The 27809-nt window shown below is 34.3% G+C and overlaps 3 protein-coding genes across 5 annotated transcripts; 2 read left to right on the top strand and 1 right to left on the bottom strand.

Moving 5' to 3' along the window:
- The first annotated feature begins 491 nt into the window (after positions 1-491).
- Positions 492-12468, top strand: LOC107859241. Of its 2 annotated transcripts, none has more exons than XM_047406848.1 (8): positions 492-1124; positions 1497-1557; positions 2549-2787; positions 8465-8666; positions 9474-9599; positions 9710-9801; positions 9887-9981; positions 11838-12468. In XM_047406848.1, exons 1-8 carry the CDS (start codon positions 651-653, stop codon positions 11902-11904), a joined length of 1356 nt encoding a protein of 451 aa, XP_047262804.1. In that variant the 5' UTR covers positions 492-650; the 3' UTR covers positions 11905-12468. The 2 variants fall into 2 exon arrangements, with proteins under 2 accessions (XP_047262804.1, XP_047262805.1); XM_047406849.1 differs by having other exon boundaries at positions 502-1124; positions 9752-9801.
- A 6630-nt stretch (positions 12469-19098) lies between these two features.
- On the top strand, positions 19099-23820 carry LOC107859244 (nucleobase-ascorbate transporter 2). The gene is made up of 14 exons (XM_047406847.1): positions 19099-19510; positions 19757-19854; positions 20423-20599; positions 20841-20941; positions 21038-21113; positions 21237-21296; positions 21529-21713; positions 21818-21914; positions 22002-22088; positions 22602-22660; positions 22746-22837; positions 22933-23010; positions 23107-23267; positions 23360-23820. Exons 1-14 carry the CDS (start codon positions 19417-19419, stop codon positions 23570-23572), a joined length of 1578 nt encoding a protein of 525 aa, XP_047262803.1. The 5' UTR covers positions 19099-19416; the 3' UTR covers positions 23573-23820.
- Positions 23811-27574, bottom strand: LOC107859242 (O-fucosyltransferase 8). Of its 2 annotated transcripts, none has more exons than XM_016704173.2 (10): positions 26934-27574; positions 26693-26779; positions 26482-26575; positions 26253-26335; positions 26035-26123; positions 25498-25618; positions 25270-25413; positions 24768-25102; positions 24443-24683; positions 23811-24351 (listed from the first exon to the last, which is right to left on the bottom strand). In XM_016704173.2, exons 1-10 carry the CDS (start codon positions 27321-27323, stop codon positions 24046-24048), a joined length of 1890 nt encoding a protein of 629 aa, XP_016559659.1. In that variant the 5' UTR covers positions 27324-27574; the 3' UTR covers positions 23811-24045. The 2 variants fall into 2 exon arrangements, with proteins under 2 accessions (XP_016559659.1, XP_016559660.1); XM_016704174.2 differs by having other exon boundaries at positions 26253-26323.
- Between the last annotated feature and the right edge of the window lie 235 nt (positions 27575-27809).

The raw sequence follows: 27809 nt of genomic DNA, 5'->3' as shown, positions 1-27809 counted from the left end.
CGTTGCATATATACTAACCAAGACAAACAATATAAGTCTAATTATATGCATTTGTTTAATTAATTTTTTTTCATCAAATTATTTAGTATCTTGCAAAAAAGTGAACTATATAAATAAACGAATTATGCACTAAAAGTGTGTACAATAAAAAATAATATATGATGCATAATCTATAAATAAATGAATTGTGCACTAAAAATAATATATTATGCATAATCTATAAATAAATGGATTGTGAACTAAAAAATGTACAATCTTTAAAAAAATGAATAATCATGTCCAATCTATAAATAATATGAATAATAAGTGCACAATCTATAAATAAAGATATTGTGCACTTAATAAGTACACATTCCATAAAAGAATGAAATGTGCACTTATTAAGTGTAAAAAATGAAGTTAAAGGTATTGTACACTGCATAAAGTTTATTTTTGTGCTTTTTTTTTTTTTTTTTTATTTATATATGACATATATTTATATATATATATATTTTATTTTTTTTTAAGTCGTAGGACATATTTTAGTTTCGGATTCGACTCTGAATAGCTCCTCGAAATCTTCAAATCCCTAAATTTTCAAATATCGAAATCCCAAATTGATCGATTTTTAGAAACCCTAATTTGAAAATCAATCATTCATCATAATAGCAATGGCATCTCAGAAGAAAGAATCAGAGGGAATTGCTTTACTGTCGATCTACGGCGACGACGAAGAAGAAGATGACGAAATGGAACTACACCAACAAGAAGAAGAAGAAGAAGAAGATGAAAGGCAACAAGAACACAACATACCTGAGTCCCAAAACGTCGCCGTTTCAATGGACACCGACCTCCAAGATGATGAGAACAACAACCGAATTATCGGGTCTGATTCGGGTCGGAGTTCAACTCCTTCACCACAAATTCAACAATTGACGCCTAATAAGGTTTCGAATTTCGGTGTTGGGTCTACTACTAATACGCCGTTAATGTCTGTTTCTTCTCCAAATCCTCAGCCAGTTGAGTTGAATATGAATATGAATGTGAATGTGAATGTGAATGTGAATGTGAATGTGAGTAGACGAGCTAGGGTTACTATTGTTGATTATGCTCATGATGAAGTTAACATGTCTCCCGAGCCTGAGGTATTCACATTTATGTTCTCTTTACTATTCCATTTTGTTTTTTTGTGGGAAAATTAAAGATCTTGGATGTTAAATAGTGCTAGAAAATGCACCCAAGGGTGTGGCGTAGTGGTTAAATGAAGTTGGGTTGAGCACTATGAGATCTCATGTTCAATTCCTAACGGAGACAAACACTAGGTGATCTTTCCCATCTGTTTTAGCCTTGGTGGACAGAGTTACCTGGTATTAGTTGTTGGTGGGAGGTGATCGGTATCCGGTTATAAAAAAAAATAATGCTAGAAACCTCAGGTTTTATGGGATACTGTTAGGGAGTTAATTATGACTGAGGAGTTGCTGAGAGTGTTTTTTTCCTCTTTTGGTGGTTGGATGTAGGAAGGAGAAGTAATGGCCAGTGGAAGAGTTATGTACGGAGAGGAACTTCAAACTTTTAGCGGTATGTATGCTTTGTGTTTTCTCTATTCAGCTCTGTCCAGTTATCTGTTTTATTGTTATGGCCCTTGCTTGATCGCGTAATTGAATTGACCTAAGAGTCGTGCCTATCGTGGTTTACTTTGTTCATATGGGGATTTAATTTCTGCAAGTTTTCCGGATAGTCGGCACTTGTAATATGGCCAATTTAAGCTGGCCCTGACACGATGGCCATCAAAAGAAAAAAATATAGCTAGTTTAAGCTGGACTAGACACCACGGTCATAAAAAAAACCATAAAACTATAGCCAATTTATATCTCACTCCCTCCATCTCTATTTGTTTTGCTGTCTTTCGTAGGTATTGACACTTCTGTCTAAAGAACAACAACAACATACCCAGTGTAGTCCCACAAAGTGAGTCTCGGGAGGGTAGAGTTGCATGCAGACCTGACCTCTACCTCAGAGGTAGAGCGGCTGTTTCCGATAGACCCACCTCTCTATCTAAAGAACCTTTTTAAAATCTGAATTTCTATTTTCCCCTTATTCGCATTCTCTTATAAGAATTGATATGACTTTGTGTAGACTCCACTTATTACTAAAAGAAATTATACTATTGGTATTTTATGCATATTTAACATATGTGTCTAAAGTCTTATTTTCTGTTAGATCCCATGTCTATTCAAATAATTCAGAATAAATTGGGACAAGGGAATGCTTTATTTAAGTTTCTTCAGAAAGATACCTGGGAGCAACTTTTGGGTAAAAAGAAATCATTTTAGCTGGTTAGCTTGTCATTTGGTAAGAAGTTGGCATTTACTGCTTTTTGATCCATATAGATATTTATGTAAAAATGTCTCTCTCATTTATAAAGTTGATTTCTATCTTCCGTAACAATCGGGATTGGCTAATGTAACTCCTATCATCAAAGTCAAAACTAAAAAGATAACTCTATCATTTTACTTACCTTTTTAATTTGGGATTTCAAGCTTAATTATCTTACCACTTTCTTTTTCAGTTGAATCTATTGAAAAGGCTTCACCAGCTCTTCAGGTTAGAATACCTAGCACTGAAACCTCTCCTCAGTCAGCTGAACCAACTGATCGAATCGATGATACGATGGATTTTGCTGTTAATGAAGGACATGGAGTAGCTGAAGAATCTGTTATGGTTCCTGCTGAAGAACAAAAAGAAGTAGATCTGTTGGAGAAATTTCTTCCTCCTCCACCAAAGGAAAAGTGTTCAGTTGAATTGCAAGTAAGTGGTGACAGTAGTATTTTTCAAACAGATACTAGAAAATATGCCTTTCATTAAAATTTAAATGTATATGCACTATTCTGAGGTAGCAGTTTTAAACTTGTTTCTATAGTGTATAAAATACAACTTATATGTGTCTTGCATTATATAATTTTTTTGTGGCTTTTAAAACGAATTTGCATTCTATGCAGTGCCTTTCTGTAGTAGTTGGTGAAGGAATGGTTACACAAGGACTGGCTGACCACGAATTCTGTGCTTGCTAAATCTCTCTGTCTCTCTCTCTCCTCTCACTGACAGAATATCTCATTCTCCCTCTTCCTCTTAACTCAGACACACGTACGCACACTATGTATAATAATCTATTCAAAGATGTATTGATTGTTTTTTATTTTTGACAAATTGGAGTGGTCTACAGTAAGCTTAGTCTGAAAGTAAATTATGCTTTTTGCACAGGCAAGTTTCTAAGTTGGCAAGAGATGTAGACCCTGAACAGTACATGTATCTAGTGTCATTTAGCTATTTGACCTTGGTTCCAGTAACAAAAGTAAACCTTTATTATACTAGCCAACCAGAAACTAAAGAACCTATCTTTGAATACACTAAGGGGTCGTTTGGTAGAGTGTATAAAAATAATGCAAAATAAGGTGGTGTATTGGTAATGCTTGTATTACTAATGCAAGTATTAGTAATGTTGGTATTAGTTATGCAAACATTATTTTTTATATAATGTTTGGTTTGATGTATTAAAGATAATATACATTTTTATAATTTTTAAAAAAAATTATTTGTCTACCAAAATACCTTTCCCTGTCCACTCTTTTATATACTGTCTTTCCCTGATTTTTTCCGCAAAAATAAAAAAGAAGAGAAAACAAAGAGAGCTTTTTCATTTTCATCCAAAATTGGGACCTGTGAATGTGATATGGTGCAAAGACGAAGGGAGAATTTTACTCCACTGTGACATATCCACACTATAATACTTCATCTTCACTTCATCCTCCTGTTTATTGAATGCCTTAATCGAATTCACGGCTTTATTAACAGCTTGCACATGAACAAAATGATTGATAATCTGAAAGAACCCGAGGGTTGTGGAAGCATTGTGAACTTGTTCAATGATTTTTGAACATGTTGCAGAAAAGTCCCCGACGGGGATTGAGTGCTTGTATCCGGGTCGGGTTTTGAGTTTTGGGTTGGGTTCTGATTGGTGGACAAAGAAAGTAGGTATGGTAGTAAGGCCTTTGTCGACGAGACCTTTGACGCCGGTTTTGGATTCATGGAATTGTTTGAGTTTCCTTGTATTGATGTTTTTCTGGAAAATGGGAAGAAGGATGAAATATTTGAGGGGCCGGTTTTGGATTCATGGAATTGTTTGAGTTTCCTTGAATTGATGTTTTTCTGGAAAATGGGAAGAAGGATGAAATATTTGAGGGGCAATAATGTCATATTGCAAGTTAATACATGTGTTAAAAAGCTTGGTATTACTAATACATTGAAAATGGTGTGTATTACTAATACACACCTCAATACACAATAGAGTGTATAACTAATGCAAGCATTAGTTATACATAGATTAAAAAATGTACCAAACAAGGTACTAGTAATACACACTAATTAATGCATGCATTATTTTATTCAATACACTCTACCAAACGACCCCTAAAGAACCTATTTTTGAACTTGTATGAGTTGGTTCTTGATCTAAGAACTTAATGGCCATGGATTATCGAAGCTACATTTGACTGCCAAGGACATGTCTAATCATAAGAATCTAGAATCACTTTACTACTGCTAGAGACTCGTGCATAGATTTATTTTGCAATCAAAGTTGGGTTACACAGTTGTCCAGGGAAATAAAAGATGCATGCAAGGAGTGTGCACTATTCAGGTTGCACTCCAAACCGAAATCTTTGTTGTTTTTGGTTTGTTTTAAGATGAAGAATGTTAAGCTCTTGGTTTTTTTGTTGACTTAGAATATGGATTTTGAATTTTTGCTTTGTTGAAAAAACTGAAGAACCTAATTTCTTATAATATGGTTTTCTATCTTTATTTTGCATTTAATTATCCTATGTTCGCAGAAAGTTAGGTTCAGAACTTAGGCCTCAACGCCTTGTAGATTTTTTCTTACTTTTTTTTGTAACTAATGGATAGTAATGGTTTGTTTGGAAGTATGTGAGTTGTGCAGTTAAGCAGTTTGATGATTTTGTTTTCTATATTCCTTAATCATAGTGAAAAAAATTTAAACTTACATTTTCACATATAAGATTTGTTTTGTTAAATGAGTTTGCTTGATAAATATTTTTAAGTATCGTTCTTTTTTCAGAAAGTTTTTGTTTTTTCGTTTTTGTGAAGAAAAACCCACATTCTTTTTTAATGAAATTATCTCTTTACACAGACATGATAAATTCTCGACAAGTTTATGATCTAATTTAGTTGTAATTACTAATGTTCATTCAATACATTTATGCAGTATATTCAAATTTTGGATATAAATATATGTTGCTCAATCCTGTATCTTTTAAAACGAAATACAGTAAATCCGATGTGCCAAACCAAACTGAGAGAAACTGAACTAAAAAGAGAAACACTGAACCAGACTGAACTTGTTTTAGTCTAGAGTGGATTTTATTTTCCCAAAATCGAGAACCGAAAACCGAAAACCAAATTCAAATAGTACAAACTTGAATTTAAAACACAATAATTCATGCTCTGGTATCATTGAATTTTTAAGTGTTCGTGGACTTGCTTGTATTTCAACATCTTGCTTGCTTCTTTCTTGACCAATATACCTTGTGATACACTGTCTTTTTGATAAGCCTTGTGGTCTGTTGTCTTATTTGGACGCTTCATATTTAAGGAGAAATGTGTAAATTGAAATATCTGATGGCTTTCTTCTAATTTTTAATTTGCACATTCTTGGATGAATGACTTTGTACAATGAGTATTTTGTTTCTGCTTAGTTGAGTATAGGTGGATAATATGAGTAGATTACACTTGGGGTTCGTTTGGTAGGGTGTATAAGAATAATGCAAAATATGGTGTATTAGTAATGCTTGCATTGGTAATGTTAGTATTAGTTATGGTGAGATATTTTTGTATGTAGTGTTTGGTTTGGTGTATTAAAAATAACATGTATTGCATACTTTTTTTTTTTCTAAAATATTTATTTACAAAAATATTCTCCATAAATATGGTGGAAACAACAGCAACAACAAACCAAGTGTATTCCCGCAGCGTGGGGGCTGGGAGGGTAAGATGTACGCAGTCCATACCGCTACCTCCGAAGAAGTAGAGAGGTTGTTTCCGATAGACCCTCGGCTCAAGATAAAGGATAGTAAACAAGGGGATGGATGACATAACCGAAATAAAGAATAAGAAATAATAAAATAAAAATCAGAGATATGAAAAACGGGAAATAAGAGCAACACAGAATAAGAAAAATAGGAACTAAGAAATAAGAAATAGGGCAACCACCTAGTAGTAGCATACACTCACATACCAAAGACACCTATGTACACTGTCCTATGATTACTAACCCGGCTACACTAGAACTCTCTTGACTGCTTGCTACAACCCACACACTAATACTAGCCTTCTACCCTTATCCTCGACCTCCACACCTTCCTATCTAGGGTCATATCCTTAGTAAGCTGAAACTGCTCCATGTCATGTCTAATCACCTCCCTCCAGTATTTCTTCGGCCTGCCTCTACTCCTGAAACCATCCAACGCTAGCCTCTCACACCTACGAACCGGGGCATCCTCACCCCTCCTCATCACATGCCCAAACCATCTCAGCCTTCCTTCCCGCATCTTGTCCTCCACCGAAGCCACTCCCATCTTCTCCCGAAAATCTCATTTCTAAATCTGTCCCCTCTAGTAAGCCCACACATCCAACGCAGCATTCTCATTTCCGCCACCTTCAATTTTTTGATGTGAACGTGCTTAACTGATCAACACTCCGCTCCATACAACATGGCCGGACGAACTGCCACTCTATAGAATTTGTCTTTAAGCTTAAGGGGCACCTTCTTATCGCACAACACTCTCGAGGCGAGCCTCCACTTCATCCATCCTGCTCCAGTACGTTTAGAAACATCCTCATCAATCTCACCATTCCCCTTGATCATAGACTCAAGATACTTAAAACTATGGTGGAAAGGATGTGGAAAAAGTTTTAAGGGGCAATTGCGTCTTTAATCATGCTAATGCATGCATTTGAATCCATTGCATTACTAATACCTAAGTTGCGCGGACTCTTCACTTTCGATGCCACATCCGTGTCGGATTCTCCAAAAATACACTAGCTTTGGCGAATCCGACACGCACCCGTTGGCATTTTTGAAGAGTCCGAGCAACTTAGACTAATACCATGGATTTTGATATATTACTAATACACACCTCAATACGCTGTAATGTATAACTAATGCAAGCATTAGTTGTACATAGGTTAAAAAAATATACAAACAAAGTAATAATAGTACACAAGACTAATGCATGCATTATTTTTTTTAAATACACTCTATCAAACGACCCCTTAGTGATTTGCTGTAGTGCTGATTTGTTTCAATAAACCTTAAACAGTGTGTAACTTGTTGGGTATGGTTAGTCAAAGTTCAGACCAAGACTTGCTAAGAAATGATGCATGTATTAACAGGAGCCTCAAGGTAGACTCATGCAAGTGGCATGAAGGATGATGCCTTCTTAAATATAGTTAGCTTTTCAGAGAAGATGCAATTGGTATCCCCTCTAACCTGTTATTGTGTTGTTTAATTTCTCTGGTCAATTCTTGTCTGATGGTTGGATGGTGACACAATTAAGAGTTTCTCTCTCTAAAGAGAGACTCCTTTTCCTCTCTCGTGCACCATATGCAAAAGATATATTGTTTTGGGATGATAAGCAGTAAGAAGGTATAACTTATTTAGGATGATAATGTCCAACCCTATGAATCATTTGTGACTATGTTAATCTATAAGGATTGGCAAGCTTTACCCATTTCTTCATGAAGTTTGCACCAACAACAACATACCCAGTGAAATCCCTCAAGTGGGGTCTGGGAAGGGTAGAGTGTATGCAGACCATACCACCACCTCGTGGAGGTAGAGAGATTGGTTCCAAAAGACCCTCACCTCAAGTGCAGCAGATCCAAGTACAGAGAAGCAAGAAACAGTGATGACAAGAAAGAAAAAAGAACAAGTGAACAACAACCAAATAGTGCGATAATCGAAACACAATAAACAATGATATATCAAAAACAAGAACTACTATAGTACGGCTAGTACAACGACCAACACCAACAACCTAAGCCCTCGACAAGCAAGATAACACTCTACTACCTACTAACTCTCTACCCTAATACGTATCCTCGAAAAGCAAGACTTCGGGAAATGAAGTTTGCAATTCCTGTAATTTTGTTTCTAGATTCTTATCTCTTCAGATACTGACAGTTGTTTGTAAAAGCTGTCTGTCTTCAGTGATATATGGTTGATCTTTTCTGGATTATCTTGGCATTGGATACTGTTTTATCTTAACTGATAGATTCTGGAGCTTTCCTTCCAATTTTATGTGAACCTTACCATTTATGTATAAGGCCTTTTGGTGTATATCCTGTTGCATTGATAATTGATTTGGCTACTTTCCTTTCAACTGTTACACTCTTTTCTTGTCAATTCAATCAGGACAAGTTCAAGAAATTTCTTGATTTAAAGAAGACTGGTAGAAGCTTTAACGCAGAAGTACGCAACAAAAAGGCGTATCGGAATCCAGACTTCTTGCTGCATGCAGTGACTTATCACGATATTGACCAGATAGGATCTTGCTTCAGTAAAGACGTATTTGATCCGCATGGATATGACAAAAGTGACTTCTATGATGAAATAGGTTACTAGCAATATAATCTCCAATTTCTCTCTATCTTTCAGCTGGACTTTCTGTTTTCGAGTGGCATTGGTTATGGAATGTTCAAACAATTTTTGCTTCTTCTACTGTTAAGTTTTTGTTGACGAAAAAGTTCATTCTGTGAATCTGGAACGAGTATTAGACTACGACTTTTTCTGAAATTCAGTTCAATCATGTTTTGCTGGTATCCCTTTTGGGGTTTAATGCTAATATGCTGAAAATTCAGTTAGTTTAGTTCTCTGATAGATAGCTGTTAGAAAAACTTATAGCAGACGATAGTTTAGCATTTGCATCAAACTCTAATTCCATCCTGTATGCGCCCCTCCCCCCAACCCAGAACACAAAAGAACATACTACAGGCATGTTTAATTAAGTGAGTGAGTTTTCTCCCAGAATACAGATCCATACTGAATCCCATAAAATGAAAATCCATAACCTCAATTGCTACGAATTATCGTTTATATTGACTGTCCTGAAGATGAGTGGCTATATACTTCAAAATATACAGGAATCTTATGTAAGTAATGGCTAATTACTGCATCTTAAGTGCTTTTCACAAGGATTTCGAAGATGTGTAGTTAATATCACACCTTTTCCTTCCAACTTATTTTTGGGAGCAAGTGTAAAGTATATCTATTTCTTTTCAGGTTAAGCATTGTCGAAAAGTCTATTTTAGTGTTAAAATAATTTTCCTTGAATTTATGGACAATTTTTTCTCTTTGAGGTGTATCTCAAGTATAATACTTCATCCAAAATAAATATTTACTGGAATATTTAATTTGTAAACAGAGGCTGACATGAGGCGTGAAATGGAGAGAAGGGAGCAAGAGCGTAAGAGGAGTCCAAAAGTTGACTTCATATCGGGAGGAACACAATCTGCAGTTCCTACACCAAAAATCAATCTGCCGATTCCAGGTTACTCACCTTTCTTCGTTGAGTTAAAATTTCTATTGCACTGGTTTCAGTTGGCTATTGATTATCAGAGTTCCCTGCAATACTCATTTGCTCCCTGCAATTCTTTGCAGGGATGGCTCCTGCTGCTGCTGGTGCATTACCACCCACTGCAGATGTTGTAACTCGGGATGGTAGACAGAACAAAAAGTCTAAGTGGGACAAGGTTTTCATCTGCAGAGTCTTAATTAAATTGCATTTCATTATCGCCAGTGCCTCTTGTATTGTAATCCGCAATGCTACGTTTTCAGGTGGATGGTGATCGGAGAGACCTTGTTTCTGCTGTTGGTGCCCATGCAGCACTTCTATCAGCTGCTAATGCTGGTGCTGGTTACACTGCATTTGCGTAAGTTCATTACGGCTCCATTTTTATCTGTGTTTCTATAGTTCTGTTAGAATTTTCTTTCCATGACACACACCCATACGGGATGGGAAAGCTTTAGATCCTTAGGGTGGATAGCGACTATCTAGCTTTCTAATAAAAGTGAAGCTCATGTATTTCTTTCTGAAAAAATAAATGATGTTGATCCATGTGAATTTAAAAGTTCAACATGTTGTTCAAGTCCCATATTGTTTTATATTTTAGTATTTACATAATTGTGGCTAAGTTTCACCATAGATCCTCTAAAATATACCTTGTTTGGAAGTGTGCAAATGTTTAAATAGGTAGAGCACCTGCTTTGAGCAAGATGCAAGAATACTGGAAATATACCTTGTTAGTATTTTACACGTAGAATGATGCATATTGGTATCTTAGGAAATACTCCTTTAAAGATATTGGGATGCTCTTCTTTTCTTTTGCTGAAATCTTATCTTTATGTAGGCTGAGGCACTTTTCCTGCCTAGCTCTTGTATTCTTAATGTTGGTAAATCGTAATATAGCCACTTTCTGTTGAAATTTTGGCAAAAGCACCCCAAAATCTCATTCCTTATCCTAAACACACACTGTACACACACAATGAGAAAAAAGGAGAGAAAACAAAGGAATTAAAATGGAAGTAGTTAAGTTGCATGGCTCACATCTAGTGGTGTTTCTTTTAACGAAGGGCATAGTGTATGTAATTCAGGATTGTAATTTGTATTCATCATGCTAATATAAGAAATCGTAACTTCAATAGTCTGCAAAAGGATTTTGTTTGTAAATAAGACTTGCCAGCGTTTACTTACTGTTCATCATTTATATTAAAAAAATGATAGCTTACTTTTCAAACGAAAAAAAAGAGATACTAACTTCATAAAGTCATGAACGTGTTCCCAGTTCAAAGATTTCATATTCATGTCAGATTTTCGATGTTGATTTATAGCATCTCTACTCTTTACATAGAAATTCAGTTTTGGAAGTAAAATTTGTTTGTTTCAGCTTACTAGTTTCTATGGGGTCCCTACATTTGTTATCTAGATTTTTAAATATTTTTTTTAGCACCCAAGGGTGGCCTAGTGGTCAATGAAGTGTATTGAGAATCATGAGGTCTCAGGTTCAAATGCCAGCGGAGGCAAAAATTACAAGGTGATTTCGTCCTTATCTATCCAAGGCCTTGGTGGAGAGAGTTACCCGGTATTTTTTTCTGCTTGTGGAATTAGTTGAGGGGAAAACAAAGAGTTTCTTTACTTGCTGGATAAAGTGTACCTGTGTTGGTGGGAGGTAGCAGGTACTTGTGGAATTAGTTGAGGTGCGCGCCAGTTGATCTAGACACCACCATTGTTATTAGAAAAAAGAGTTTCTTTTGATTGCGTCCTCTTTCTTAGGTACATGGCTGTTCCTTTTGTTCGTCTGTTTTTGTTGAGTCAAAACTTGTAGCATTAAAAGTTAAAAATACCAGTCTAAAAGGCCTCACTTGAAAAATTATAGGAGCCATCCATGCTGTCTAATTCACTCACATTCACTTCTTAAACTTCTATTTATGTTTCCCTCTACATTGTTTTTGTCGGTCATGCAATCCTATCCTCAGTGAGTAGCTATTACTTCAGTATTTTATTCAAAAATAATTTCATTCCTTTTTTTAAAAATTTGAAGCCACCTTACCAGTGGCGGTTTAGGCCGACCCCTACCATGTATAATAACAACAGCCAAAATGAGATTCATGTTTCACCTTCTTATTACCTTTTGAAATGCAATAACCTTTCATTCTCCTCCTTGTCCTGATGTAGACATGTTTCATTTTAACAGAGGGTGGAGTGATGTTCATATTTTTTTTTCCACAGGCAACAAAGACGCCGGGAGGCTGAAGAGAAGCGACCTACTGACAAGAAATTAGATAGAAGATCTTGACAATCTAATTTGACATGGTGACTCCTGAAACTATTGCAGCCATAGCACTCGAGCATACATATGGAAGTGTAATGCCTCTACAAGATATTCTGGGCTCATGATCATGATCATCTTTGCTGTGTATAGACGAGCTTTAGAACTTTCTTCGTCTGTCTTACCTTTTCCAACACATCCAGTCCTGTACAAGTGTTGGCAAGGAAAAAGCGCCATCTTCCATAGAGCAATGAGGCCTCATTTACAAATGCAGTTTACTGGCAACATGGAAGATTCCTATCTATTGTAAATTGTATACCTTGATGTACCCAATTTTTATTTGCAGTGAAGTCAATTACGAAGTTGTGAGTGTAACCATGAGAGTCAGTGGAAGAATTTTCAATATGAAAACTTGGGGAAAGTAACTTGTGTTAGTCTTCTTTTTGCTCTGTGCGCAATAGATGCAAAGTCTTTTCTTTTTAGCTGTACTCTTTTGACAGATTCCTGGAAGAGGTGAACATTTTCAATGTACTTTCTTTGAAAAGTTGGATACTTTGATTTCTTTATCCAGTCAAATTTCATTATTGAGTATTTTTGTATGTAGTCATTCAACCGAAAGCAAATCCCTTTTCAAAAGGAACCTAAAGGCTAAATAAAAGGACCCTACCTTAGTCAAGTAATGTAAATGTGAACTTCTAAATCAAAGGTATTGTGAGTGAATAAAAACTGTAATCCATATCATATGTACGCTTTTCAAAATTAGGTTGGATTTTAATTCTACTTGGGTTAATCCCTAGAGGAGGTATATGTTTGCTACGCAAGTAATTCCTAATGAATATACTCTGTCAAATTTTATGGAGGTGCATTCCTTGAGACATTCTTTTATTTAACTTAGGTCTTAGGTTTGCCCTTTCAGTTTCTGTGAAATCCAAATTGTGTATCATGTTATTCAAGATTTCAAACTTATAATATAGTTCAGAGTACGTGCTAGTCCTTAATTAGAAAAAATCTTGTAGGAAGCCTGCGTTTCCCCGAATGTGCCCGAATTAATCGGACTCTAATGCTGTTGAAAGAAACATCGGAAGAGGAAAAAGAAGATACGTGCTAGTATAAGAAATGTTAAAAGTTTATCACAAGGGATGAGTGTGTTTTCATTTTAAAATCTCCTATCCACATGAGAGTAGGCATCTACATCATAGAAATAAAGCATTTCTCACTCTCTCTTTCTTAGAAAAGTTCATCTTGGAAGTAGAATATACTTTATAAGAGGTCTTTAGATTTTCAAACAAAATTTCTAATCCACGTCCTTACTTAAGCTGGCTTGTTTTATCTTATTGTTAGGTAAAGTTGCACATAAAAAGTATGGTAAAAAAAGTAGGCGTTCCTAAGACACCAATGTATAGAGAGAGAGCTTTTGCATTTACACAAACACACTTTCTTCAACTTCTACTAAACTTTTCCTCCACATTCTTTTGTAGGCCATGCACTTCTATCCGTAATGAGTGTGTTTTTTGTGTGTGTGTGTACATGTTGCTCACTTAAGAAACTGATGAAAATCCTTTTCATTTTAAAATAGCTCTAAAAGGTTAAAAAGTAAGATGTTGCTCCCTTCCTTTTTTTCATTTTCTTGCTTTGCTAGTTTACCCCTCTAATGCTGACCAATCTTTTTTCAAAAGGCATGAGTGTAAATAAAAATTCTCTCTTTGCTAAACTTTATTATAAGAAATAATAATAAAGTTACCTCTCTTTCATTTAATTTAATCTGATCTATAAAAGAGAGTATTCGCTTTACTTACTAGAAAACGAAGAAAAAGACTTATGCGTACAACATAGTCATCTCAAATAAAGTTTTAAAACATTAAATAAAACATGCACATGTGAGATGGACATAATCTGAGTACGTTGCTCCATTAAATTGTCCAATTTTTATGCTTATACTTTCCATTTTAATCCACCCTAAGAAAATGTTACATTTAACTAGCTATTTATCTTTTAACCTCATTTTTAATTCTTAAGAATTAACCTGTCTTATTCGGACCTACATACTTTATATTAAAGTTTACATTTTTATGGGAAGCGAGAAATATGAAAATACATGTGAGGCTTTTATCATCACTTAAATAATTTCGGTCACAAGTAATATTGGTACGTATGATGTATATATTTAGCCGATGCATCAAAAGTTTTATCTTTATTTTTTAAAATATTTAATTACATATATATACCATCACACATAAAATGAAACGGATGAATTGAGAATAATCTTTTAACTACTATTTGTTTTGGTAAACCAAACCCCACCAAGTTGGCTATCTTTATGAATGTTTGTTGGATTTTGTAGCAGGTGATTATTATTGTGAAGTGGACATAAGAGAGGAAAATCCCCCAATTTTCGCTGTTTTTGCAGGGAAAAAGTTGAGAAATTTTGAGCCCAAAAAATATTAAAATATATTATGAATTTTTTATCTTCCAATAGGAGTAGTAAAAATTGGCTCGAATATCTATGCTTTTTATTTTGTCTTTGTACATAAAGAGAGACGTTGAGGTTTTATATGTTTTTTTTTCTTTTTAAATTAAAAGGTCCTTTCAGTCGTTGGTCTTGCTCAGTCACCATTCTATTTCTGCATAAATTAAAGAAATCTTAATAGTGTTTTTTAGATTTTATTTTCATCAATTTTTAATTTATCTTTGTCTTGTCTTTTTTTTTTTTTTCTTTTTAAAATGCAAATGTTTAGAAGATTTATGAGGGTTTTGTTTCAGGTAGTTTTTATAAATAGTTTATTCACTACCACCTTGCACACGAAATATAAATATCCATGAAATTAATTATTCAAATCTAACATAAAAATCAAATGAATTGCCATTTTCGTGCATACATCAAAATCTTATTTCATTACACATATACAATCTAATTCATTGAAGAAGGATAGTCGACAGACGAAAAAGCCAAATTACTACAGGACATCCTCGTCCTAGCTAAAATGAGTTGCAAATCAAAGGGTTGGTCAATCCATTGTGATTGTGTCTATTATATATCAAATCAATATATATATATATATAAATCATGTTTTCGGGTAACAATATATATTCTAATATATAGAAGAGGCTTGGAAGCAGGCGGAGGTCGTCATGTCTGCTTCCTTCGTGATTTTATCATATCACCCTTAATTAATTATTATATGTCTTTTAGATATTAAAAAATTAATAATATTTAACAAAAATATAAAATAGACATTTATGACATGTCTGCTTCAGCTGCTTCAACCGTAATTTTACTATTTCATTTCTAATTAATTACTATAGGTCATTTAAGTATTAATCCGTGATTTTACTATATCACCCCTAATTAATTATTATATGCCATTTAAGTATTAAAAATTAATAATATTTAACAAAAAATAAAATACACATTTATGACATGTCTATTTCAGTTGTTTCAACCGTAATTTTATTATTTCATCCCTAATCAAGTACTATAAGTTATTTAAGTATTAAAAAAATTAATAATATTTAATAAAAAAGATAAAATAAACCCAAAAAAATGATAAACAAACTATTCAAGTTTTAAATTAATTTGACATCTTATATAAGTCTTGTATAAATTTTTTTCACAACTATTTTTTATATTAATTTTGTTATACCACTTCTAATAAGTTATTTCCTAATTGATTATTATATGTCATTTACAGATTAAAAAATTAATAATATTTGATTAAAAAAAGTAAAAATAGACATTTATGACATGTTTGCTTCAGTTGTTTCAACCGTAATTTTACTATTTTATCCCTAATTGATTATTATGAGTCATCTAAATATTAAAAAAATATTTAATAAAAAAATAAAATAAACAAAAAAAAGATAAATTAATTATTGATGTTTTAAATTAACTTGACATCTTATATGAGGCCTGCTTAATTTTTTTTTACAACTATTTTTTATAGTAATTTTATCGTATCACTTCTAATAAGTTATTATGAGTCATTTAAGACATGTCTACTTCGGGCTTGAATCGTGATAATTGATTGACTCTCGAAATTATATTAGTGTCACTTAAATTAAAATAGAAGAAAAAGTATTATAAATTTCAGTAATTAAAAACTTAAATTATTCTAAAAATATATTAAACTATCAATGCTACAAAACTTTGGACAAGGAGAGTATTATAAAATATAATGGCTAACAACTTAAAATAATAAATTAAAATTTCAAAAAATTATTATAAATTACAATAGCTAACAACTTAAAATATCTAAAGAATATTTAAAATATAATTAATTATCAAAATTTTATTTGCATCACATAAATTAAGACTAAAAAATAACATATATTGGGCCCGTGAATATCTAGTTAGTAATAGAAAGAGAGTAAGTTCTATACCGATGCATAAGCATATCACTTATCTATAATATATTAAAAGTGTGAATATTATTAGAAAAATAATTTGAACCTTTTGTCCTTCATTAAAAGACTGTCCTTTAGGCAAAACTGTCTTTTCACTATTTCCTTTAATTTATTATTTAATTATTTTTATTAAATTAACTATATTCCTAAAATATATGGGATTTCTAAAATATATGGAAAGAAAATTAATTAATATTTTCCTTTGATGAATTAAAAAATACTCCTAAAATAGAATCCTATTAAAGAAATAATTCTATAAATATTGAGATGCACGTTAAATTATTTATGGTAAAATCTTTAAAAGGAATTAAATTAACGTGGAAATGATTAATTAGATTTTTCTTCTTGCATTCATTAGGGTTTCCTAGCATTCTATTGCATGAAAAAAATTTATTTACAACTTAATAAAACAAAGGACGTATGTTTTAATGATTCGGTTAATGTCTAGATTGGTGGATGCTTAACTTTTTAACCCGCAACTTCTTTATTGTTTTTGTCAATATTATAGAATTCAACATGTGTATATAGATATATCTTCTTTGTTTTCATTCAAATCATTCTTTAGGATCAAAATTTCGCTCAAACAAGAATTATATTCATCAAAATCGAAACTTTGTGATCACTATTGTATTGTTTTGTTGTTGTTTACAGGTCGTAGATGAATGTCGGTTAGCTTTGAGGAATTTCTTGTGTAAAGGTTAGATTTAATTGTATTGTCTTAATATCTCTATTAGTTTATTATTTTATGGTAATTTACAAGCTGTAGATGAATGTCGATCAGCTTGGAGAAATTTTTGTGTATAAAATTTAAGTTTAATTGTATTATTTTGATATCTATTTTATCGTATTATTTTGTTGTAGTTTACAGGTGCTAGATAAATGTTGTCGGCTTTGAAGAATTTTTTAGGTAAAGGTTAGGTTTAATTGTATTGTTTTAATATCTTTGCTTTGAATTTTTTTGTGTGCAAAGGTTAGGTTTGGTTGTATTATTTTGATATCTCTATTATCGTATTATTTTATTAGAGTTTACAGGTATTAAATGACTATTAGATGACCTTGAGAAATTTTTTGTGTAAATGTTAGATTTAATTGTATTGTTTTATTCTCTATCATCGTATTATTTTGTTGCAGTTTACAGGTGGTAGATTTTTTGATAAAGGTTAGGTTTAATTAAATAAATTTTTTATCTTTACATATTCAAAAGATTTTGAATTTAATTATTGTATTCGTTTTTATAATTTAAGCAAATATCCTATTTAATATAATATTTAAACTCATTTTAATGAGGTACATGCGCGAGACGCATACAACTAAACTAGTAATCAGATACTCTAGCAGGCAAATTAAATATATCTATGATATACAACAATCATAAATTGATAATTTAATCAGAAAGATAACTAAATTATTATCACAACATATATATTATTCAAAATGTTTTATATATCTTCAGGGATATAGAGTTAAACCTCGTTATTGTAACAGTATTTATTTGAAAATTTTATAGTTGTTATTGTGAACAGTCTCTTTCTCTCTATATCTCATAAACGAAGTATGTAAAAAATTCGTTTAATAATTAATTAAATTTGTGTATCAAGAAGAAAGACTCTATTTATTAATCAATTTAATAAAAAATAGAAAGAATATGAATGTAAAAAAAAAAATGCACGTCTGCTTTCCTCGTGATGTCATTATCATAACGCTGGACATCATTTAATATAATTTTTTGATTTGGATATTTGTAAAACTTAGTATGCACATGACATTAATAGTGATTATTATAAATATTTTATTTTATACATAATTTATTCCTATTACGAGTGATGTAATTTTACAAAGCGTATCTCAATATAATAAATATCACTATCTTTATCATAAAATACCATTATAAAGAAGTAATGAAATATATTCTATCCGCTCTATTTTCTGTGTCATCATTTTCTTTTGATTCGTCCCAAAAAGAATATAACCATTTCTTATTCGGTAACTATTTAAAGACACAATTTCATTTTTACCCTTATTGGTCCTACTTATAAGGTTTCACTTAATTAAAGATAGTAGTAGTACATTTTCTGCCCCTACCGTACTCCAACTTGATAGTTTCCACCGCTTGTCCAGAGTTGAATCCTGGGATTTGACGTCGGACTTAAAAAGCCACCTACAGACGCTTTACCCTCAATCATTCCGCATAACACTTTCATCTCATCCTCTTTATCACCACGGCTGCTGGCACAGAGTTAGCCGATGCTTATTCTCCAAATACCGTCATTGCTTCTTCTGTGGAAAAAGAAGTTTACGATCCATGAACCTTCTACCTCCACGCGGCATTGCTTTGTCAGTTTTTTTTCATCTATTACGGAAAATTCCCCACTGCTGCCTCCTATTTTAATAAAGAATAATTTGATAAACATCATCAAATTTTTTCTTATTTTTCAAACTCTGTACCGGATCAAAATATACCACACGGAGAAAATAATATGAAAAGTCAGACTCCTGTTATAATACAATGCTATTAAGACTAAGTACTATTATGTAATTAACTTTGATTGTAATCTAATTTTTGAGGAAAAGTACTAAAAGTCACGAGGGGTTTCAAAGGTTAAAACTTAAAAAAGATGAAAAATGAAGAAGGTGCAGAAAAAAGTAGTACAGCACAGCAAACACCAGAACTGGAACCTTAACGGTAACATGATGTGTCTTTGCCCTTTGGAAGTTCCTTAAAGGGGCATTTCTGGAACAAATTGAAAAAGTTAACGGACACTCTCACACACAATGTAATGTAAGTATCTAACACTAATAAATAGTACTTAGTACTACCTAAACCTTAATCTAAACTGTAAAATCCACTTCCAAAGGGTGGGTTGCAGGTGCTACTGAATTTTTTTTTTCTCTTCTTTACTATATATATAAACATCTACACATCACATCATCTTGACTTTTTTCTCTTTTGTTCTCTCTCCAATCACCTTTTTTGTTGTTGTTGCTTTTTTTCGTTAATAGCTTTTGCTTTTGTTATCTCATTGATTTACTAAAACCCCACTTGGATTGAACCAGTGTACTACATCTTTCTTGATTCATTTTTTGGGTACCCATTTTGAGTTTTTAGTGGAAAAGATTGTTTTTTGTTTGCTTAAGGCAATGGCAACTCCTCCTAAGCCTGAAGAGATTAGTCATCCACCAATGGACCAGCTTCAGGGCTTGGAGTATTGTATTGACTCTAATCCTTCTTGGGGTATGATAAAGATTAATCTTTTTGTATTAATGTGCTTGTTTTTATTGTTTCTTTTATTACTGTTCGGATGAGAGCCTCGGAGTAACTGATAAATTTTTGTTTTGATGGACCCTTACGGTCCGGCCCTTTTCCTAGATTTCGTGCATAGCGAGAGCTTTAGTGCACCGAACTGGTCTTTCTTTTATTAGTGTTTGATTTTTTTTTGTGTTTTGCATGGGATGAATCTGATTTGGAAGTGTGTAACAGGGGAAGCTATAGCTATGGGCTTTCAGCATTATATCTTGGCATTGGGGACTGCTGTTATGATTCCTTCATATCTTGTTCCTTTGATGGGTGGAAATGATGTAAGCTTGTTTTGCTCAAGTTTTCATGTGTTTTTTTCCTTCTGTCTAAATTGATTCGTTTTCATTGATTGGAATTTGAAAATCATTTAACAAGTCTTTCATGAATTTAAAAAAAGGGAATTTTTTTACAGTTAAATGAATCAACTGAACCGTTTTTTTGGGTCTTAGACTTGAATTTCAATGAACTTGGAGAAGGAAAAGCTATTTCTCCCGCGTTTCAATTTTGTTTGTCTGGTTCTGACCTGACGTAGAGTTGAAATTAAAGAAAACTTTTGAATTTTGTGGTCTCAAATTAAATATACGTAGATTGTCTTTAATTTTGTGGTCTTAAATATATCACGTGGAAAGTTGTAATTAAAGAGCTATCAGAAAAGGAAAGAGACATTCTTTTTTAGACGGACTCAAAGGGAAAGAAAAACAACAAATTGAAACGGAGCAAGTATAGTATGAATTAGGAATTCCCATTGGTTTTTGGCTGAATAATCTGGAGATTTATCATGTTGATTTGTATGATTATCTGATTTTGATGTGCTCTTGTTTGATGGTATTTTTGATTCGTAAATGCCAGGGCGACAAAGTGAGGGTGGTGCAGACCTTGCTTTTTGTTGAAGGAATCAATACACTCCTTCAGACATTATTTGGAACCCGTTTACCTACTATAATTGGAGGGTCATGGGCTTTTGTGGTACCAATAGTTTCCATAATCCATGATTCGTCGTTGACAAGGATTACTGATCCTCATGAAGTAAGTACTCAGGGAAATGTGTCATGCTGCTGATAATAATGATGTATTCTATGTATTATTCATCACAATTATGAATGACTTTGTCAAGGAGTGCAAATTTAATAACCATTTTCATCACAATTATGAATGACTTTGTCAAGGAGTGCAAATTTAATAACCATTTTTCGACTTGTAAGTATATTCGTCTGGAGAAAAAAAAAACTTGCAGTATTTAAGTTTTGTTTTTTATCTTCACTTGTAGAGATTCCTAAGTACGATGCGGGCAATTCAGGGAGCACTGATAGTAGCATCAAGTGTTCAGATAATTTTGGGCTATAGTCAACTTTGGGCTATTTGTTCCAGGTGAAAATTGTCCCCAGAGATGGACCATTTGTTCACTCATAATGTACTGTTTCTCATGCTTATAGCTTCGACATACTGACTTGCGAATACTTACAGATTTTTCAGCCCAGTGGGAATGGTTCCGGTAATTGCTCTAGCAGGATTTGGTCTTTTCGATAAGGGTTTCCCAGTGGTAGGTTGAGGATCATCTACTGAAAATGAAGCTTATTGTTATATCAATTGTATCATGCATAATTTTGTATGCTTTGTCAGCTTACACTAATTATCGCGTTGTGCTTGTGCAATTTTATAACAGGCTGGACAGTGTGTGGAAATTGGTGTACCAATGTTCATTTTATTTGTGATCTTCTCTCAGGTATGTTACTTTCTTGGAGATTTATGTTGGCACTTTGGGTCCAAAATCTATTGGTACACTTCTTGCTTATGTGAACTAAATTCATATTTTTGGCCAAGTCAAGTCTTCTTTTACGCCTACGAGAATTATGAAGAGAGTACTAATTTCAAACTTTGTGTCATCTCTTTCGAAGTGTTTGAATGCAAGGGAACTTCAAAATGATTGCCTGATGAATTATTCATTTTTTGCACAGTATTTGAAAAACTTCCAGTTTAGGCAGTGGCCGGTGATGGAACGATTTGCTCTAATCATCACAATCACAGTTATTTGGGCTTATGCACACCTCCTGACTGCCAGTGGTGCTTACAAACATCGCCCAGATGCTACCCAAAAACACTGTCGCACCGATAGAGCAAACCTCATTTCCTCTGCACCATGGTTGATATCCAATTTCATCAATTATTTTCAGATAAATGTGGCATGCATATGTATCTAACCTGCTAAATTCAATGCCTTAATACGATATCCACTTTGGTATTCAGGATAAAAATCCCATATCCACTTCAGTGGGGCGCTCCTACTTTTGATGCTGGTCATGCTTTTGGAATGATGGCTGCTGTACTTGTCTCCTTGATTGAGGTTAAGCTTGAATAAATTGATGATGCCTTAATCATATTTTTTTTTTTCCATTTTGTACAGAGCTAAGTCTTACTCTTTTGTCTTCAGTCAACTGGAGCATATAAAGCAGCATCTCGTTTAGCAAGTGCAACACCACCCCCTGCTCATGTTCTGAGTCGTGGCATTGGCTGGCAGGTTCGTGCAGTAATTTTTTAAAAAACATTATGTTTATGTCACATATCAATAGGTAGATAATGCTAACAGCCTAGAACTTCTAATCCTTTCCAACTTTCCAATCTCACCTCTCAATTTTGTTATGCCAACTTTCACTTATATCGATAATACATACATTCATTATTACCTTACTTGTCAAAAAAAAGAAAGATAATACATACATTCATCATTGTGGTGAACTCCACCTGGTGTCCTTTTTTCAAGCAATTGAGCATTGGCATCTGTTCATACCTGGAATACCAGTAGGCCTTAGTTATACTATTTTAAGAGCAAAATGGAACCCCTCTTATCGTAGTGTTTTTGTGAGGACCTAAACAAGAAGTTATATAATTTTATGTGCAGAAAATATGGTGTCAGTTTTCAATGTTTTGATATTTGTTCTCGAAAAAAGAAGTCGTGGAAGAGCCTCATATTACATGAAATTTAGTGAGATCTACAGACTGATGTTGGAACTACTTTCTTTTTTTTTTTCAGGGTATTGGTGTCCTGTTTAGTGGACTTTTTGGTACTGCTAGTGGATCTACAGTTTCTATGTTAGTAACTCAAGTCATATATTACTCAACTTATATGCAATGTGACTTGTCTCTTGGTTTAACACATATCTTTTATGATTAACAGTGAGAATGTCGGACTTCTTGGAAGCACTCGTGTGGGTAGCCGCAGAGTTATCCAAATTTCTGCTGGCTTTATGATCTTCTTCTCGCTGTTAGGTGGGTGATCTTCTGTGGACTCCCCCAACACCTGAAATACTCTTTCAGCTAATCTTGACTTGGTTCCTCATAATCCATTTTTTTGACATTTGTAGGCAAATTTGGAGCATTATTTGCATCAATACCCTTCCCAATATTCGCGGCTGTATATTGTGTCTTGTTTGGTCTTGTTGGTGAGAATCCTTAGTAACACTCCACTCCTAACAAACATCATTCTGCAGATCTCTTTGTCTATTTCCCCATTTGACAAACATTTCTTTTATTTCCAGCTTCCGTGGGGTTGTCATTTCTGCAGTTCACAAACATGAACTCAATGAGAAACCTCTTCATTGCTGGCGTTTCTCTCTTCCTCGGGTTGTCTATTCCCGAGTACTTTAGGGAATACACCACTGCTGCTTTTCATGGCCCTGCTCACACCAAAGCTGGATGGGTGAGTCAAATGTATTGTGATTATGTTTCTGAACTTAAAATTTTATATTAAGTCATTGGTAACGGATATCTGGTTCTCTTCGAAATATGTAGTTCAATGATTTTCTCAACACTATCTTTCTGTCGTCTCCAACTGTGGCTTTTATGGTTGCTGTGTTTCTCGACAACACACTGGACTACAAGGACAGTGCCAAAGATAGGGGAATGCCATGGTGGGTGAAGTTCAGGACATTTAAGGGGGATAGCAGAAATGAAGAGTTTTATACCCTCCCTTTTAATCTCAACCGCTTCTTTCCTCCTTCATGATCATGTTAGCAAAAACATTTGAACCCGACCCCAGAACGAAGGAGGTGAGTGAAAGTGGTGAAACATGAGAAGAGTTTGATTTCAGGGCTGACCCCTAATATGGAGAACTCTATGTAAGAAGAAAAGCAAGGAGTTGTGATGAAATCCTAGGAAGTAGACGTCAGTTGACATGAATATTTATTCATTTATTTGTAGTCATAAATGTCAAGGCCTATTTTGGCATAATGAGAAGATTTTCTTACAAGAAAGTTTTGTTTCATTTAATTCTTTACCTTTGATTACCTTGTCCCTTCCTTTTTCTCACTCAAATTTTAGCAATGACAGGAAAAATAGTATGACCAAAGTGGGACTAATTTCCTACAACACTTTTTAACCTGGGATTTGATACAAAAATGGACAAACTTTATGTTTAAACAAGAATTCAATGTTGGAGAATGAACTCAGGTTGTTGAGGGGGGGACAGTATGACCACTCTAATGCTTGCACATGCACTCTTTGCATCTGGGGTGTCGATAAATGCTACGACCCAAACCTCTTACCTGCACTCTCTGACCTTCATCAATCATCTTTCTTATCTTTCCCTTGAAACTCTGCCATCCTATGGTCTCATTTCTCGACACAATTGCAGCAAGCCTCTTCTTGCTAGGCCTCAATGTGGGAGCATGACCACCACCATAATATGTTCTGAACCCCGACACCAGGGATGATAGCTGACTTCCTGAGTCCGTCATGGCAAATACATCGGATGTTGCACATGCAATGAAGTCTAATGCTGCAAGCTGCATTGAAAGTGATAGCTTTTGTTGTTAGAGTCACACATAAGGTGTATGTGTGTGTATTCCCATCACTTAAAGGTAAGAAGCAACTTACTTGAGAAGAAAAGTTTCTAAATGGCGCAAGTTCATTTGGTGTGAGAAGATCTTCCTTGGTCACTAGGTTTGGATAGAGGGTAGTTAAAGCTTGCATCCTTGATTGACCTCCATATATTTCAGAACCAGCAAGATAGATGTATGTTCCGTGTTTGAAACCGAGGCCAGCAAGAACTAGTGCTGCTTCTTCTGGTGTCAATGGACATTTGCCCATCCTTCTTAGCTCCTCCGGCGAAAGAGGCCTGCAGACATCACTTGGTCAATTGAACTATTACACAAACAATGTTAAACCAAATGGTTGAACTGATATATAACAAAAACTATACTTTGATTTCTTCAGACGCTCAAGAAGTAAAGGAAAATGGACTTCTCGATAAGTTTGCAGTTCCCTTCTCTCAGTTTCTCCACCACCAAACTCACACATAGAGTAGGCCACCATATCAATCTCAAACCTTAAATGCAAACCAAGGTACTTGGAAGGGCCTTCTGCTGCATGATGGTGTCTCAAGGGAGCATCTGGGATTAAGTTTCCAAGAAGTTGCTTATCCAATGTGCTCCTAGCAAAATCATACCTCCGAATCCGCCTAACCAGTAACGAACCTGTTTCTTGGATCTTTGGCACAAATTTTAAGGCATGGAAGTTGCACTTGCACCTTAGTCTCTGCAACAAAATACAAATTTGTAGTATAAAGAAGAACAAAAAACTAACATAACATCATTGATAATTTTTACAATGTCTGAAGCATTTGAAGCACAAATCAGAAATTATCATTCCAAACTAGCATCTACCCTATAACCAATTGAACAATTCTAAAGAATGCTCCTCACCTGAAGTTCATAAGGCAACGGGTCAAAGCCGAGTCTATTTCCATATCCTAGAAAGTGCACAACTCGATTGCGCAAGAGGAGTGGAAGTATCGTCTTAATGTATTCATCAGGTGTAGCCTCCTTTGAAAGATCTGCATCAGTTATCTAAGCAAGGTAAAATGTATCACATGTTATCCCCCAAGTAAATGCAATTAATCTTACAACTTTCCAACAAAGAAGAAAACGTACAAGACTTCCAGCTGCTTCCACGTCTAGTAGTTTCAGATTTGGAGGGAGCTCCTTAATGATATTAACTTCATCCTTCAACATATCCATGAAATAGTCCTCTTGATATATATCGCCGAACTGACTGTACTCGCGAAAAAAAGGGTGTGAAAAACTTGCTGTTAAGCTAAGCTACATTGCGGAAGGGATGTTGGCTACTGATTATTTTGCTAGTAGCAGATAACCAACGCAAATAAGAAGAAAATGCAATTGAAAAAGATGAGTCAATGTCTATAAAACCAAAAATTTATGGAAAAACAAGAAATGGATCTCCTGTAGAAAAGTTGAAGCTCAATTGATCAAGAAAGGTAAAAGAGTTCTAGCGCGATGCAATTTTCTTAAGATCGATGCATTAAATGTAATTCATGAAGCAAAGCCTTTTGTAGAGCTTATAATTGAAATCTGTAACTATTTAATTGCTGAAACTAAAACAATGTTCCTCTTTTTCTTGGATATCCAAGTTACTGGAGGGACAATTAGAATCAGACACAAATATCGAACCTAGGATCCTTCCAGACATTGCTATAAAGAAACTTGGGAATGACCAAAGTGGCATTTAGGAGAGATGCTACAGCGACAGCATTGCAGACCTGCAGGCACAATTACAAAATTTATTTCATTATCCCTTGGAAAATAGGCAGATACAACACTCCTATCAAGTAGACTCAACTGTACAGCTCGGCTAAGAGTAAAAAGGAAAAGCAAGTTTATACACTCACGGCAACTCTTTGTTGATTTAGTCCTCCATTTGCGCTGATCGATATGTAACCAGTGGTGTTTCTAGGTTTCCCTGCCCTGACAACTTTCAACAATTATAACGCGATTCAACATTCAAAGGGAGAATCACACTTTCAAACATGAGAAATTGGACAGACTAAAGATGCTTATAGAACAACATAGTTACATGCATGAGCAAACTATGAATACGAGAAAAAAATATCCTATTACCATGTGAACTAGTTTTATCTGCACGCGGTTTCCAAGATGACGCCTGAGGATATGGCTCCTCCCATAACTTTGATGACTCTTGCTTAAACTCCCTCTGCAGCCATTTAAAAGAAAGCCAGAGAGAAGTTAGACGTTAAAATCGTCAGTTACTATAGTTTCCAATGCAATTTACTTTTCAAATGAAGTTGATCAGGTTGAGTATCAAAACAACCTCTGCGAGAGAAGAAGCAGCCAGATTTAGAAGCCTTTCATACAGCCTTATGGGACCTTCTTTTGCTGTCCTCGGAATCATTTCCACCTTCAGGTACAAAATTAGATAGCAAATTAAAATAAATCACCTCAATAAAGCTCATACTACTCTGAGATGCATGTCTACTGATTCCGTTCAGTATACTAGGCACTCAAGCGATAAACTGAGTGCGAATATATTTTTGGGAATCACAACGTCATACCTCAGTCTTACTCAAGCCTTGTAAAGAAAAATTATTCTGAAGCATCGTGGAGTCAAAAATCGAGAACATAAGAGAATCCAAAAGGTAAAGAAAGCCCATTAACAATAATGTGAAAACGATAGACCTAATATGTCTATGCAGCCACCGCATTTGCTTCTTTCCAACATAAACTCCTTTACAAGGCGCGAACTTTGCAGAGTCATTTTTCAAGCCTTTGGCCAAAACAACTTTATCCCAATTGTAATATCCGCCTGATAACCTTCTTCCTATAGGAGGATCACCTCCATGCTGCATATCTAAACTTCGAAATTCATTTTCTTTAACCCCAAATGATATATCTAAGTCTTGATTCTCCACTCGACGACCCCTAGGAGACCCTTGTTTTCCCATTTTCTCACAACTAATTAGCTCAGATAATTGGAGCTCCAAAATTAGTAGCAGCAAAGATCAGTTTCCAATGCCTACGATATATTTTCCCAACTATATTACATTTTTTTCGTGATGACCCCATTTCAAAAACTGGTCATCCATTGAAGTTTGTTGAGAAAGTTAAAAGAAAAATAAGATCAAACTGAAACTTCTATACATAAATTGGAAGTGAAGTTAAAGAAATTGGTGACTGTGACACACACACCACACACACAACCAAACCAAAACTGGGTCATGAAAAAATAACACATGAGTAAAACTTAAGGTATTTAAAATAAAGTTGAATAGCTTTAAAGCTGACCTCAAATAGGATACATAGAGAAAAAGAATTGCCATCTGCAACAACTACTTCTCACCAAACTGTGACAAAGTCTGAGTTTTACCCTTGTTTTTTTGTTCTTTAATAGGGATTTTGGAAGAGTTAAATAGGTAACAAGAACCTTTTAC

Source organism: Capsicum annuum, chromosome 2, assembly GCF_002878395.1.
Source record: "Capsicum annuum cultivar UCD-10X-F1 chromosome 2, UCD10Xv1.1, whole genome shotgun sequence".
NCBI classification, from domain to species: domain Eukaryota; kingdom Viridiplantae; phylum Streptophyta; class Magnoliopsida; order Solanales; family Solanaceae; genus Capsicum; species Capsicum annuum.
Note: the sequence above shows the minus strand (reverse complement) of the source record. Positions and strands in the feature narration are given on the sequence as shown.

Bases quoted from the DNA above. Each gene is read 5' to 3' on its own strand.
- LOC107859241 (XM_047406848.1), top strand. From the start codon at position 651: ATGGCATCTCAGAAGAAAGAATCAGAGGGAATTGCTTTACTGTCGATC. The intron at 1,125-1,496 runs GTATTCACATTT...GGTTGGATGTAG, and splicing joins ACATGTCTCCCGAGCCTGAG to GAAGGAGAAGTAATGGCCAG. The intron at 9,802-9,886 runs GTTTTCATCTGC...CTACGTTTTCAG, and splicing joins AAAAGTCTAAGTGGGACAAG to GTGGATGGTGATCGGAGAGA.
- LOC107859244 (XM_047406847.1), top strand. From the start codon at position 19,417: ATGGCAACTCCTCCTAAGCCTGAAGAGATTAGTCATCCACCAATGGAC. The intron at 23,011-23,106 runs GTGAGAATCCTT...TTTTATTTCCAG, and splicing joins TGTCTTGTTTGGTCTTGTTG to CTTCCGTGGGGTTGTCATTT. The intron at 23,268-23,359 runs GTGAGTCAAATG...CGAAATATGTAG, and splicing joins CTCACACCAAAGCTGGATGG to TTCAATGATTTTCTCAACAC.
- LOC107859242 (XM_016704173.2), bottom strand. From the start codon at position 27,323: ATGGGAAAACAAGGGTCTCCTAGGGGTCGTCGAGTGGAGAATCAAGAC. The intron at 26,124-26,252 runs GTGAGTGTATAA...TTGTGCCTGCAG, and splicing joins TAAATCAACAAAGAGTTGCC to GTCTGCAATGCTGTCGCTGT. The intron at 25,414-25,497 runs GTACGTTTTCTT...TACCTTGCTTAG, and splicing joins TGGAAGCAGCTGGAAGTCTT to ATAACTGATGCAGATCTTTC.